The 16081-nt window shown below is 34.2% G+C and overlaps 1 protein-coding gene across 1 annotated transcript in view; it reads right to left on the bottom strand.

Annotated features, from left to right (window-relative positions):
- ARMC2 (armadillo repeat containing 2) overlaps positions 1-16081 on the bottom strand; it is a 61903-nt gene that overhangs the window by 27392 nt on the left and 18430 nt on the right. The window contains exons 6-10 of the mRNA XM_010573455.1: positions 15533-15603; positions 11673-11765; positions 8564-8742; positions 7159-7261; positions 4372-4592 (exon numbers count right to left, since the gene is read on the bottom strand). Coding sequence (XP_010571757.1) covers positions 4372-4592; positions 7159-7261; positions 8564-8742; positions 11673-11765; positions 15533-15603 — 667 coding nt within the window. The remainder of the gene's footprint in view (positions 1-4371; positions 4593-7158; positions 7262-8563; positions 8743-11672; positions 11766-15532; positions 15604-16081) is intronic.

The following is a 16081-nucleotide window of genomic DNA, read 5'->3' as shown; positions in this document are numbered from 1 at the left end:
TGCTAATTTTAAAGGAAAATTCTGACAAAGAGCAGGTTAAGTTTGAGGAGCTTTTGCTCATAGGATTCTATGCACTACTCTGTCCATTCTCCAGCAGCTTTCAAATTCACTGTCCTACTTCAACAAATTTGCCAAAAGTGTACATGTCTTCAGTTACCGCAAGATGGCCAGTAATGGAACAACAGGAGAAGGAACAATGTGTCAAAATGGAGAAGCAAGCTACAGAGGGAAAAAAATTATGTGATAATGTGAATGTGATATGTGAATGGATTTAACTTCAGCGCTAAATATGAAATGTATACTATATTCAGAATAAACAGAAACTGAGCGTGTTTGTTACCATTTGCTTCATATTGCTCATAATTTAAGACGACACCTGGAGTTTTTTGTTATTTTAACTAAACAACTGCAAAGAATATACTTCCAGATATGCATTCTTTCACAAGTCACGATGCTTCAAAACTCAACACAACACTGAAGAAATATTTTAAAATAAAAATACTCTGATCAAATACTTTCACTTGTTCAAAAGTTTTGGTGGAAAAATTCCTGCCAAATGGAATAGACACAGAAGACTCTATTCAGCACTCACATACAAGATGTTCACAGTTAGCCTAGGATGATATTTGTTGAGCTCTAGCTAAACTTCACATAAAGGAAATGAAGGATAAACCACATATTAAAAGTGTTGTTCAAACCCAGACCAGGGTTTTCACTGCAGGAAAGAGACTTACATACTAGATGATTAAAAAAAAAAAAAAATCTTTATCAATAGATAGTGGTGCAGAGGTCTCCAAAAAGAGAGTAAAATTTTGAGACAGTTAGATGGTTCAAAATCCCACAGTGGTAAATTCTATCAAGAGGCAACCTCACACAAAGACAGTTTAGAAAGGAAAAACAATGCAAAAAACCATATACACTTAAATGTGTGAGACAATGAAATTCAGAAGTTCATAGAAGTATATATACACAAAAGAACAGTTTAGTATGCAAGTGAAATTTGAAGAGTATAAATTAAAAAAATAATAGATGCTAGCCAAACAGCACATGAATTCAAGAGAGATTCTGATTGCTTCAAGCAGACACCATGCTTCAGGGAGAAATGCATAACAATTGGCTCTAGCAATCCCCACCAGCCCTAATCCTTATGTTACCATGTGAAAGATCAAATTCACCCAAACAGAAAATTTAACAGCAGACAAATGCTATTTTTAAAGGAGAAGACATTTAAGTGGTTTTCAATTAAGGAACATGAAGTACTTGTTAAGTCTTGTTAGTGACACTTCAAAAGCTTTGGCTTTTGAATAAGCATTACCATATTTTATGTAAATACAATCAGACTATTAGGTGAAGCAACATAAAATGAGTCAAAGACGACCTTGGTTTCATGTCCTCTATTATGGAAAAATAATTATTATTACAAACATTTTTATTCTTGTATTGCGGGACTTCTGCGTAAAATCCATTGTGTAACAACGAAGAAATCAGAAAGGGACTTTATTCCCACAAAAAGGACCTGGCAAGATTATGTATAACACTGCCATCTGGTGATTGTGCAATTATACAGTTAAAGAATGAAGAGCTGGTCCCCGTTAACTGAGATACTTCAGTTATCAGGATTAAGAGATGGCAGAGCCTCCCTCAGAGACCACTGTGAGTATTTAAGGTGTTTTTCTCCTCCAATATAATTTGCTCTCTATTCCTGAAGACTTGTATTTATTCATTACTTCTGCATGTCACTGGATATTTGATCTTTTGCTACGAGTATGCCACAAAAACCTCCTTTATTCTGAAGACATGAATCACAGAAGAAACTTTCTTCGATGCTGTATCCCTGAAAACAACTATTCCTACATCTGCCTATGATGACTGAACAATTAACTCACATAGAAGAAATGGTGCACATTAATGTAGATTTAAGAAACTGATATGAGAAATTTGCACAGGAATTACATAGCAGCAGAAATCACTACTTTTCTCACAAGAAGAAGAAAAATGAAGTATCTGTACTACTACAGAAGAGAATACAAACAAGTGAAACAGCAACCTCAATAAGAGACAGCTGTCACTATTGACTTTTCCACAAAATACTCGAGGCCTTCTTAGAAACAGCCAGTCTACTCAAAACCATACAAAACAGTTTTGCTACACTTCCAATCATACTGAAAACAGCAGATAATAATGACCAAAAAAAAGCGTAAAATGTAACATTTTCCTTTCACGCATTTGCGAATTAAACCTTTGATTAAAAAAATTAAATTTATCCACATACAAATAATGGAAGAAAAAACATTTCTGCAGAGTTGTGGGGAAGTTCAGACAACTAGTCAAACAGCTGAAAATAATCTGATTAATTAGTTTTATTACTTGGACATCATTTGTTATTTTTAAATGCCCCAACTGGCAAAAACTTCTTTTTATATCTATTTAACATAAATTTCCATCTCTTTACTCAACAGGATTCCCATTATATGTATGATATGATTAATGCCAAAAGCAGCCAGCAAACTTCAGTAAGTAATATGCTTTGCTTTTAATCCTCCCCTTCCTGCTCTCAGAAGGATAAATATTTTTAAACTATATAGATGTGAAAAGAGATACAGGATACATATCTCTAATTTAGGTTTTAAAATGCCTACCAAAACTACAACCTAAGTTTCCACTCACTGAAATGACTGTACAGCTTCTGTATGTGAGGCATCATACGCTACTTCTTCACCTAAGCTTACTTTTCTTATAGTTTAGGTGTTTTAAGTCACTGTCTATCACCTTGAAAATTACACCGAGAACAGAATCTATTCTGGACCCATAATCCCGCCGCAATAGTTTTCAAAAGGGGGTTTCTAACTAAACTGATAGCCTAAGGCAGCACTGCAGTAGTATTGGGACTTACAAAGTCTAACTAGCAGCATTCAAGAAAAATATAGTCATTAAAACCTGGAGTACATGCAGACCTGAAGTTTGTACACCTTCTCTGGAAAAGGGCGGCTTGCAAAGCCCATATACCATTTTTGTATAGAATATAAGGTACGATATCAACAAAATGGCACAGATTATTTTAGAATTGTTTGGAGAATTCACAGTGCCACAAGAAAGTTAACATTCCCAATTCTAAAGACAGAAGTATATAGAAGAGAATTTTGTGATTCATATAGGAACTTAATGATGACAGGACTAGATAGGAAACAAAATAGGTACACAACAAGCACAAAATTTCCAGTTTCATCATATATTCCCCCAGTCTTTAGCATTTTGTCATTTTGGGACTTCCTTAGCCAAACTAAGTATTAAGCCACATCATTTCATTCAGTGCTTCATAGTATCTCCCAATCTGTTTATGTTCGTATTAAGATTATACACACTATTCAGGAGAGACATACCTCATAGCTCCACTAAAATAAACAAACAAAAATCATTAATAGTAACGTGATGAAGTAAGCTATCTGTATTCTCATATAATTTCAAGAAGTATGAAATCCTTGTTTGTAAGTTAGTAGAGAATTAAAGAAACCTGGCATAATTAGTAGAGAAATTTAGTGTAAAAACTACCTCAGAAAAGTGTCCAATATATTTTCCTATGAAGTCCCGAAAAGCTTACAATTACACCATTTGCTAAGCTGTACATCAATAACTTCCAAGACAAATGCCAGGAATCTACCTGGCAAATCCTTGACAAATACAAAAAAATCCCACAACCTATGCATAACTTAAGATTTAGCTACGTAACCGTTTTTTCCTAAAACACTAAGGTTGAAACAGTTTTAGGGTAAAGGATTAGTTTTCATAGCTGCCACTCATCAAGGTACCTCATAAGTGAAAACATAGTTTTGAACCCGCTGCCTTCAAAAAGATTCAAAAGTGTTGGCTTTTACAACTACCTTTTCCTTAAATTCCCGTTCTTCAAATAGAGTTTGTCAAAGAAACGTAACTGTATTTTCCTATGTATTTTTAAAAATGCATTATTCTTGTAATAAAAAGCTTTTTGTAATCTCCTAGAGGATTGCAGAGCCGGTTTGTATTTATTATTTCAGTTTAAAGAATTCAGACAAGGAACACAGTTTTATCTGTTTATGGTAATATCCAGAACATTGTCAGCACCATAAAGTAATAATAAGAAACTGGTTTTATTAGGTACCTAAAAATATTTCTATTAACTTCAGAATTTCTAAAGCCTTTAAAATTGACTACACAAAAATATCTATGATAATTAAATTTAGGTCCTGAACAACTTCATGTAAACTTCTTAAAAAAAGTCTATTCAAATATAGGTACAACTCTGTTGGTGGCACACGGAGGTAGCTTATCTCCTCTAATTACATTTTTCATTTGCCCTTGAAGAGTGTACTTTTAGAAATAAAAGTAAATGCTAACCTGGACTAATAGGTGGCCCAAGTTGGAGAAATATGTGTCGTTTTCTTTTATATTATTAATCTGCTTCATTAATTGCAGCAACATTTCAACAGCTCCTTTGTTGACCATTTCATTAAGGAGTACTGCATTTCCAGACATTAATTTTATAGCTCCCATGCAATACAGGAGAGCTTCATTGTTTTTTTGTAGATCTTCAGTTCTCAGGACCTCCAACAAACAATCTAAAAGGAAAATCATTATTCAGAAAGCCTAATATTAACATTTATATGTGATACAGTCCAGTCATTGAAGAGGTTAACAATTGGGGGAAAAAAAACCTCAGATTGAACTCTTGCATTTCTAATAAGTGGGCTAGAAATATTGGGTATTTGGATCGAAACCAAGAAACAGTTATTGATGAGTAAGAGAATGGGCCTGACTTGTTCTCCCAGGCTTCAAGAACCAGCACCAGTTGTAAACATACAGCAGTAATCATTGAAATCCTCAGTCAAGATTTGCAAAACTGATCGTGTGTGTGCCTGGAATTTTGTGTACTAAACTTGAGACATTCTAAAGAGGTTTCTTCCCACTAATTCCTTAAAAATCAAATTTCTTAAAGCATCTCAAATGGAGCACTAAAAGGCACAAGTGCCCAATTCAAATATCACATTTGAATTCTATTCATAGCCTTTTTAAATTTACTTTTTATATAGGTAAAGTTACTGTAAAAGTTTTGCTTTATGCTACCACTGTCAGATATCTGAAATGTTAAAATTAACAGCTGTTAGCACAAGCCCAATGTATCTTTCACAGTCAAATTGAGACACTCTGAATTTGGTGGGTGTATCTTAAACAAGTAATCCTTACCAATTTTACACTTTTGAATTCCTAGTAATTGATTGAAACTGATATTTACTTCTGCTTCCTGTGTTCCATCCAGTGGAATAAAAACATTTTCCCATCTCATTAAACTTAAGAGATTTCTGAAGTTTTTTCTGTCTGAAGTTGAAACTCTCCCCAAGTATATGGGTGTACACAGATGAAGTACACACAATCTAGGCTCTTGCTCAAACTCTTACCCTCACCAACTGCCTAGCAGTCAGCTAAATCACTTGGGTTGTGGGAATGTGAGAAATCAGTTTCAGGTCCCTGCCCTGCTCAGTATCAAACAGGGTCTTCAACAGTAATTGTCTCTTTTGGGATGAACAGTTAATTTATTTCTTCTACTGGAGCTACTCCACTGCACATAAATAGTTCACAGGGCCAGAAGAAGAAAAAGAAATTGAATCTATAACCCAGTGACTGCAACAGGAATCTGGGTGATTATGCTGATAACCCAGGTTCATGTCTTTGGCCTGGATAAAGTGGGTCCAAAACATAAAGAGTTAATAAACAAACAAACAAAACCCTACAAAAAAATGTTCTTTCCTTCACTAGTTTTTAAAATAAAGGGGAAAAAAGAGCAAGCGAAAGAAAAGTGAGTGAAGATGGAAATCAGAGCAAAAAACCCCAATGCTTACACAGCCATAGCCACTCAACCTGTTCAGATTTTTGTATGATACTAATCTCTACAAAACTGTAGTTTTCAGTATTCAAAGTCAGCTGAGCAATTAGAGCTGTTCTCTTTTCTCCGAGTCCTTTCCTGTCAATCTTACTACTGGAAAGTCTTATTTGGTCTTTATTTCTGACAACACTCCCATACTAAACTTTAAGACCATGAATATTCTCATTTATTTAAGCAGATATACACATATGCTTTAACTTATGCGCATGCAATAAATGCTTGCAAGGTCAAGGCCTATGTTAATAAAACATAATGAAGTTTTAGTGAAAGGAACGACCATCAATCAATACAGAGTATCATTCATACACTGTCATTTTCTTAATATTTCTCATATTTGCATGGTGTGTGTGGATGACACACAAATACAGTTACAATTGTAAAAGAGATGTTGGAGCCATTGCTGACAATTCTCCAAAACCATTGGCTCAATGTGCAGCAGCAGCTAAAAAAAGCCAATGATCATTCTCAGTATGCTTCCTGATGATGGCCAACAACACAGACACCATTATTTCGCTTCTATAAAGTTTGGTGCAGACACATCTTGACTTCTATGGAAAGTTTTGTTCTGTACATCTCAAGAAGGATCTACTGGAGTTGGAGAAGGTACAGGGAAGGGCTACAAAAACAGCTGAGAGAATGACACAGTATCCTTTCAAAGAAAGAGCTAAAAGCCTGAGGTGCCTCAGTCTGAAAAGAAGGCAGACTTATGTGATATGACTGCAGTTTAAAAAATCATGAAGGCGGAGGGTAAGCTGGCTGTAGAAACTCTTATAACTCCTGCAAAACTACAAGCAGAGGCATAATGAAAAGTAGATACATTTAAAACAGCAGACAGAGAACTTCTGGAACTCGTTGCTCTATGAGATCGTAGAGGCAGACAGAATAAGAAAGTTCAAAAAGGAATTAGGCAAATTAATGAACAAAAGATCTATAAACAGAGACTAAGAAGGATTAGGCAGGGATGCACCATCTAATGTCCATAACAGAATGTAACAATTCTGGATCCTGGGGTAGTATAGGGGAAATGGATCACAGAAAACACATAGGCTTCCATGCTCTCCCTAAACAGCATCCCCTTTTGCCATCATTAGACACAGAATACTGGACTAGGTGAACTGTTAGTTTGACCTAGGAGCCAATTTTTAGTGCATGACTAAGTTAACTCTGAGAATATTTCTTGAAAAATGATCAATCTAACTACTGAATTTCAACACCTAACTTATACACAAGAACAGGATACATACCCAATAATCTATCATTTTGAATGATGTAATCATTTTTTTCATTCCTGCAAATTTTAAATGCAAGCTTGCAAACACTGAGAAGATTTTTTCCATCCACTTTCATCTGCAAAGAAAGTAAAAGACATAAAAATCACAGCTAAAATCTACATACAAAAATGCACCATAACATTTTACAAGTTCAGACACCATGGCAAACTTGTATTCTCACAGAACTATTGAATTCCACCTGAAACCCTGACACTACACTGAGCCAAACTGAAAAGTCTGCAGAATTCAGGGACTCTGAAACCTAGCTAGTTTAACTCTATTTAGCAAACTGTGCTGACTGACTTCAAAATAACAGATGATACATAAACTTTTCATTTATTTTCTGCAGGTAGCATATCAATAACTTGCAAGTTTTTTTCTCTAATTTACTCTTACAGACAAATTCTGCACAGGATTCACTGGTTTGGCATCTATGGCCATACCACAAAGAACTCCAATACAACAGTACATGTCATAATGAAAGTTATTCTCAAATATCAGAAAACAAGATCTTATGATGTACTAAAGGTCATTGAGAGATAATGAAAGGGAAGTAAAAATGTTAAAAATACAATGACAAATCTCTTCCTTTCCTCTGCATTTCAAGGAAGATTTCTTCTTTTGTTCATGATTTGTGAAAGACTCCACAGAAAAATGTCTGTAATAGAACTTTTTTTATATATAAGCACCACTTAACATTTATGTAGTATCTGAATATATAATTATATCTTCTGATTAAAACAACACATGCTACCTTAAAGGAGAACACACTCCTGCCCAACACACACTAATTACTAAAATGTCTACAACATGACACTAGCTGGTATCCTTTCACCAGTGACTGTCTATAGACACTTAGTAGAAGCTGAACCAATAGGTTCAAAAGCACCAACTTCACTGACACTTTTAACTGGAAATACTAGAGAAAGAGATAATTACACTTACTCACTTTCCAAAAAAATTATTGTGGTATATTCAGATAGAGGTGCTTAATAAGATCAAGACATTATTCAAAAACTAAGCTCTATTTCTATGTGTAATTTTTTAAATTATTGTTTTGTTTAAATCCCTGCATGTGTATCCCAGCTTAGGACACTGTCTCTTTTTCATGCCTATGCAAAATTCCTGCAACCATACACCAGCTATCCTATTTTGTGTCCCTCCTTCCTCCCCCAGACGTAATTTCTCTGCAAAAAATAGGCTCCAACAAGTGCTGATCTGGATGAATGGGAGACTAGTATCTGTATGGCAAGAAACTGTGCTTAGGAAAGGGTTAGTTTAGACACAGTTTAGGAGTATGAAATGAAAAATTAAATGCAAGTTGTAATTCACAATTTTGAGCTTCACATTCTACCAAACAGCATTTTAAAACACTTACAGCCAGAATAATCTTTGCTAGCTTCAGGCAAAGTGGATCTGAATCAACATCTACAAGTTTATATAATGTCTTCAGAAGCACACTTCTTCTTTTTAATCTTTTTCCAAGCATATTTTCTTCATTCAAGGCTTGATAGAGCTTGGTGCAAGCCAGACAAAGATTTTCTATATTGTCTTCTACTTGAAGGGGGTGGGAAGGGAGAGAAAAATAAAAAATAATTATCAGTGCCACCTTTTCCAGAGCATCTCAATAGACAAAGACGCAGGAGAACAAATAAAGAATGGGCTGCAAAACTACAAAAATAAGGTGCCCAATAAATCTCTTAAAATGGTAATGCAATCCTCAGAACCAGTTTTATTCTGCTCTTTCAAAAAGAAGAGACTCAAGCCAAGAAATCACAGAGCCAAAATAATACCTGAAGCCAAAATGAAACTCACCTTTAATGCTTAATAATCAGATTGACCAAATGTCTACCAGGAAACTGTGAATCTGAATATATTCTTTAAAGCGCTCCACCAAACATTACATGTGAAAAAGAGACAGTTAAGAAGTATTTTTCTGCCCATAGACATAACCTAATATATCAAACCTTGCTGGGATTAAGAACAAGTGAATGTAAAAACTTGTTGGAACTCTCCAACGCATAGTAGAGGTACAAGATATATTCGAGTGGACTGCTGGCCTATTGACAAAAAAGTCATCTACCTCCTAACCCGAGTCCCTCAGACACTATTTAAAAATACAAAAATAAAACCTGCAGTAAATTATTACAAAATCTGCCTCTCAACACAATGGAATCATGTGCATGTTTACTTTAAAGGGAAAATGAAAAGTCTTGCGTATTTTTGAAATTCAAGAGTGAGGGTTGTGGATTTTTTTCTTTTCTTACATTTGCTTTTGTATATAAGGTGACACTAATAAAGCACCATATAAACCCACTTAAACTGCCTGTATAAACTCTGCATTTACTCAGGATGTATTTCACAGCTGAAATAAGAGTCATATTCAAGGAGGCAAAGCACTTGTGATGAAATATATATGGACAGGAAATTATGAAAAAAACCAACATTATATCTAAGGCCCCAAACCTGTAGGCAGATTCAAGGACTCGCCTCTCATGCTGAGCAGTGCCTGGAAGCTCTCAATTTGCCATCATCATACTCAAGGAACAGCAATGACTATTCCATTTCTACTCCCATCGTGACAGAAAATTTAACAAAATTTAGCATGATTCTAAACCCTCTGCTCCAGTAAGCAGTGAAACAGGACTGGCAAGGAACCAAAACTGAAAGGTCTCCACTCCATTTCATCAAAATTAACAACAACAACAAAAATTATTTAATACTCATCCCATGGGGCATTTTTGAAGCTTATTCTCCCTTGAGTACTGGAATGTAACAAAATAAATTATTTTCTCCTTTAGAAAAAGAGACTTTGGGGTTCTATTTGGTTTTGTCATATAACAATCATCTCAAGAGCACAATATTCATAAGATTTTAGACAATAACTAAGTTCCAGGTTAAACCTCAGATTTGTTTTTGAATGGAAAGTTTTCCGCAAATATTTTTGAGGGAGAAAGGGGAAGAAAAAGGCTTTTATATCACTACATAAAAAAACAGATGTGACCTAAATGCATGTGCAGGGAATTAGCTGAAACGTATGAAGCAAGTGACTGCACACAAAATTTTAAAATATTGAATTAGCAACAGACCCACTCAAAACATTAAAATTATGAAATTCTGATATTCATTTTGATAAGAAAAACTGCAATTGTGCAGTTAACAGCCTAAATAAAACAATGTAAAATGCAGGTGCAGGAGGCAATGATGCAATTCAGTTACAATCTGTGTGAATATTCAAGCAGCAGCAAAACTCTTAACTTTAAGGTTTTTGTAGTACTAAATTCAATCAACTGGTTAGATAATTTCATCTATTATTAGAAAAACTAAGCCATAATCAAGTTTTTAAAAAAAGCTAAAAAAACCCCAACACACTAACCAAATCAAGTAAAGACTGGGGAAAAGGGGCATGAAAATTTATTTTCCTTAGTTACATTCATGACAAGGGAAAGACATGATTAGATTTTTACCTCTAAATAATATTTTGCTTACCTATAAAGGATATCTCACAATGCAAAACTTTAACTCGGTGGCTCATATTTAACAATCTCAGCATTAAGCAAGGAAAATGTGAAGTTGCATGGCTGTTTTCAAATTTCCCGATCACTGTTTTTCTACACATCAGTGACAGATGTGGGAATGAGAATCCTGTCTTTTTAAAATAATCATATATTCTGGGAATCACGCAGTACTGTACAGGTGTTTCACACTCATCAACATCTTCAAAATTATGCAAAAAAAATTCTAATCTGTACCATACTCTAATGAACACTGCAAAAGATCCCATAAAATAGAATCTATCCCCTAATTTTACACTCACTTTTAACCACTTGTAAAAACAAATGTACTTTCTATATTCCCACCATTCAAATGAATACAATGTCTATAGAAGGCAACTAAACAACCTTTTGAATGAAATATTAAAATGGATTTCAGAGTTCAATCTTTCAAGCCATACATTTACTAAGTTTTGCTTCAATATTCTGGGTCAACGTACTTTTCTGAGTCATCTAACACTTTAAGCACAAATGGAAATTTTCATTACGATTTCCTTAGTCTTCTAAAATTAACTGAAACCTTCAATACAGACTATGCTTAAAACAGTGAATCTGTGCAGTACTTTCTTCTTAAAATTATTACCTCATCACTGACTGCTAAGCTGGCAGAGCTATGTTGTCTAAAATAAGGTAATTTAATCAGACAAGACCTTCTCTAACCAGTATTTTTTTTTACAGAATCACAGAATGGTTGAGGTTGGCAGGGACCTCTGGAGGTCATCTCATCCAACCCCCCCCCGCTCAATCACGCGGGGCCACCTAGAGAGAGTTGCCCAGGCCAGTTTTACACTGCAACATCACTGAACATAGGAAAGCATAAAAGGCTACATAGTCCAACTACTGTTATTCTTCTGCAGTAAACACAAATAAGTCCCATGTTTCCTGCAGGAAATAGTTCAGAAATTACACCCTTTCAAGAACAGTGTTACCCACCTTTTTCCAGTTCATGTAGAATTGGTAGAATTTTTATATGCCAAAAGCTTTCTTCCTCTTCTGATTCATTTATTCTTGTTTCATCCTCTAAGCCTTCAAAATACATTCAGAACAAAAGCACATATTCAGTAAAGGTTTCAACTTCTACACAAATAAATAGCTACAAATACTTTATTCATCAGTCAGAAAAAAAATATCTAAAAACGTCACATTTTGCTATATTCTGGGTTATGCTACCTATTCAAGCTTTTGGTTTTAGTTACATTTTCTCAAAAACAAAAGTTTCAAACAAAACTAGATAGATAAATGTTTTGATATGTAAAGCTGTACTGTAAAGCCAGATTTGTTTTTGTCTGCTGACATTAATGTTTCATTTGATCACTGGATTGGAAGGTAATGACTACTTTTACATCAACATGTCCCACTATTTTTCAGCTCTGTGTCCACGTGACAGCTTTTTCTGTGTTAAAAAATATCCATACTACAGACAATCCTCTAGGATTGTACAATTTTATCTAGTACACATGCACAATATTACACTAAGCTTGGTTAACTGACTCTTTGGTCAGTTAGGGAAAAACAGCCTTGTTAGTTATTACATCCTGTTAGCAATTCTAACCACTTCATGCAATTAGTTTTGAGAAGTTCTCGACTAAATTTTTGTAAAATGCATGTTTCTCTCCTATTCTTTGTAGGTGAAACAACTTCTCACACAGCATCTTGGGAAAAACTACAGCTATCTGAAAGATGTTTTGCCTCCAATAAACGTCAGAAACCTTGAAGGCAACCAACTCCCAGTTTTCTTGGCCACCCTCAACCGATTTTCTCCACAGTGACTGAGAAAGAGCTACTGTTCATTATCAGAAACTTGTCCACTTCACAAAGAGAAGTTTTAAAAAAATATTTCAGCTTTTTTTATACTTTGCTTCAAAAGAAAACACAAAAAAAGTCCATCAGCAGACATCAAGTTCAAAAGTGGTAGACCAAAAAAATCAGCAGTCTAGAATTCTTCTGGAAACAAGACTGGGAGCGTGGATCTGTTTTCAGATTGGACAAAGGAGTTGGTGAATCATGGTTTATTAAAAAATGGATCCCAGGACTGACTTTCATATGGATGCAGTATCACTAGGAAGTATTCTGACTTGCTGAACATCCTTTTTACATTCACCTGGCGCTACGCGAAGTGACAGAATTCTGGTCTCAACCATTGGCCCGCTACAGCTGGACAGCCAGAGTTTCTGCGCAACTTGAGTTTTAAAGGATCTAACAATTGCTTACAAGGTGCATGTAGGCATATTTTTTTACTTCAAAATTAGGTTAAGCTCCTTATCTTGCAGGCAACCAAAGTTGTTTTATAAAGATGGGGTTTGGTTTGGTTTTTTTGAATAGGAAAATAAGTCGCACAAGTCCACTAAATAACATGAAGAAAGCCATTAAGACTAGAATATATACTTTTTTTTAAGTGACAGATTTGCTAGAAAGCATCTCCTACTGTTCATTACTAGCTCTTGCCCTTAAATGACAATGTAAATTTTTAACATAATCATTATCAAACAAAAAATACTGTACTAAATGAGAACACTAATATTGAGAGGTTTGCATCATGAGAACAGTATCTCAGATCTTAAAAAAATGATTGACTACTGAGCATTACTTGGAACTGACTATTTAAAAAGCTTGGTCTTTAAAAAAAAATCCAGACTCTTTTTGTGTATCTGTATTAACTTTAACTGTCTACCTATATTTTACACGGAATGAATCTATCAGTTACATCTATTTCAACAGATTATACAAAAATGCTGCTGTTTCATAAGTAATACACTGGTAAGTATGTTATTACAATAACTGTATATTGTTGGTGTGTGCATATGTACATATTAGTATAAGTACATGTTATTAGGTAATATTATTATTACTTATTTTGCAGACTTTTTTTATTTTCTAGATCAAATGAGTTAATAGTCTTATTTGAATTGATGAGTAGCTTAATTAATAAAACACTATGCAGCATTTGCAATGAAGTGAAAGTTCTGCTCCAGATAATGTAAGAGCACAGCTGAAATGAGAACACTAGAATAGTTTGCACTGTTCCTTCCTGCCACAAAACCCACATATTGACTCAATTATTTCTTTTCTTTCCAATTTGTAGCCACCTCTCTTCTTAAACTGAAAGATGGGACTGACTTTCTAACTATGCACATGCTTAACTGTATCAAGCAAGAAATAGAATAGTTCATGTATGCATTTGCAGATATGACCAAACTTCTCACTAGAAAAAAAAATTAACAAAGCCATTCATTTTTTAGTTCAGAACAAAAAGAACTGATTTTTTCTGTCACTCTGCTGCAGTTGTCTTGCATTCAATCAGAAAAATAGAGCAACCTAAAAGTTATAATGGCATAATTTTTTTAAACAAATATCTCTTATAACTAGGAAAAAAAGATAATCAGCTTTTACTAAACAATATTAATCCTAGCAATAAGAATGAACAGCAAATACATGATTATAAAGAAACTCAACATTAATAAATTGTAAACGTGTATGTGTCTCTGTCCTGGGAGATTTTTAAGCTGCTGATGAAAAGTTATGGCACTAGCTGTATTTAAAATACTGCAGAAGCTGTCCTGAACCTTCTAACTGAGTAAATCACAATTCAACAGCAAAAATACTCAAGCAAAAGAATTCAGCAAGTTGAAGTTCGTTGGCTCAGTTTTTCGTAAGTCTTAACCACAGCTTTGCATTCTCATAAAAAAAAAAAAAAAAAAAAAAAAAATCACTAATCAGTCTACATTTATTGGTTGCTGTTTTTAGCATGTAAATACAAGAGCCTTAGCAACACTGAGCTTTCGAAAGCTGTGTACTGCCTGACTTATCATGTTTAGCCTTTTCATAGAATACTGACTAGCTATGAATATATCAATATTAAAATAGTCTACCTCCTCTCTAAAATGTGAAAGTATAAACACAAATCATATGAGAAAATACAAATAAGCTGTAAATGAACACTCCCCCCCCAGAATCTCACTATAGAGAAGAAATGACTGAGAATTCCTACTGCCATCCCACTGTTTATTCTGGGATTAAAGATGAAGTATGCACAAACTAAGGAAGCTACATAATATTAAAAAAAAAAAGGTATAAAAAGAAACAATCCTAATAACACAAATTATTTTTTCAATAGCATCAATGAAATAGCACAAATAAATTAAAAGGCTTATAAACAGAGAAAATACAGCCCCACAGAATACTAACTCCCATGACATGGTAAATACTCTCAGCTCCTCTGAAGGAAATGAAAGCAGAGCATATTACAGCCTTCACCAGAATGATTCAGAATAATGCAACTTCTCAGTTCTAGAAAAACAGCAGTAAGGCATAATAATAGCAGAGTAGAAACTTCAGGTTTCCATACCAGACTCTCAAATATGCACTTGCCTTGTATGAAATGTGCCAGTTAAGAGGCAATAGTAATTAAAATCTGTTATGTAAAATTAGTAAAACGCATCCAGAATCTGTATCTTCAGCTAATATAGCTTGGCATAACTTTATTAGTTTCTGTGCAGCTATACCAGTTTACAAAAAGTGATGAGCAAACAAGGCGTTAATAGATTGGCAAATTCTTAAGACTATATATGGAAAAAACAAGACAGAAAATATCAACAGATTTTTAGAGTAAAGATCTCTTGAGTATTGTTTCTCTTTACCAACAACATATAGTAAAAAAAACCAATATATCTAGAAAACCAAAAATATTGTTCAGTGACTAAAGAAGAAGAACTTCAAATCACAAAAATTAGATTATTTCTATTTGACCGTATTTCACATTTGTTGACCGGAAATTGAAATGCCTAATGAAGTACCTGTTACTCTTCTCTTCCAGCCTGTAATCCTTGGCCGCGATGAATTTATGCCAGGCTCTTTCATCTGGTCACTAAAAGATACAGTATAGACACACACAAAGTATATCAGAATACAATGCTCAAAATGCTTCTTTGTTCACATGCACTCAGTATGAGATCTGCATATTAATAACTAACTGGAAAAGATTATAAGTTATTTTAGTAAGTTAGTAGGTTATCTGCTCATTAAAAATGACATATAAATACAACTTCTTCCAGTATGTATTACAAAAAGCTCCTTCAGAAATACTGACATATTTACACCACAAGAGGTCACCATTATGGAACTCAAAACCTAAAGCTTTCCCACTTGTACAATAAAACTGAAAGCTGAACCAAACTAAACTCAGAAAAAGCCAATTTTTATTTTATCATCAGCTTCATTAACTGAATATAAACTCAACTAGCTTAAAACTGTAAGTTCATCCATTCACAAGGACAGTGATTTCTTCTGATGAACACTTTTAAAAGATTTAATGAGAAGAATTTTCAAAGAAATAAACCCTTTAG

The sequence above is a fragment of the Haliaeetus leucocephalus genome, unplaced genomic scaffold, assembly GCF_000737465.1.
Source record: "Haliaeetus leucocephalus isolate CR32 unplaced genomic scaffold, Haliaeetus_leucocephalus-4.0 Scaffold384, whole genome shotgun sequence".
Lineage (NCBI taxonomy): Eukaryota > Metazoa > Chordata > Aves > Accipitriformes > Accipitridae > Haliaeetus > Haliaeetus leucocephalus.
Note: the sequence above shows the minus strand (reverse complement) of the source record. Positions and strands in the feature narration are given on the sequence as shown.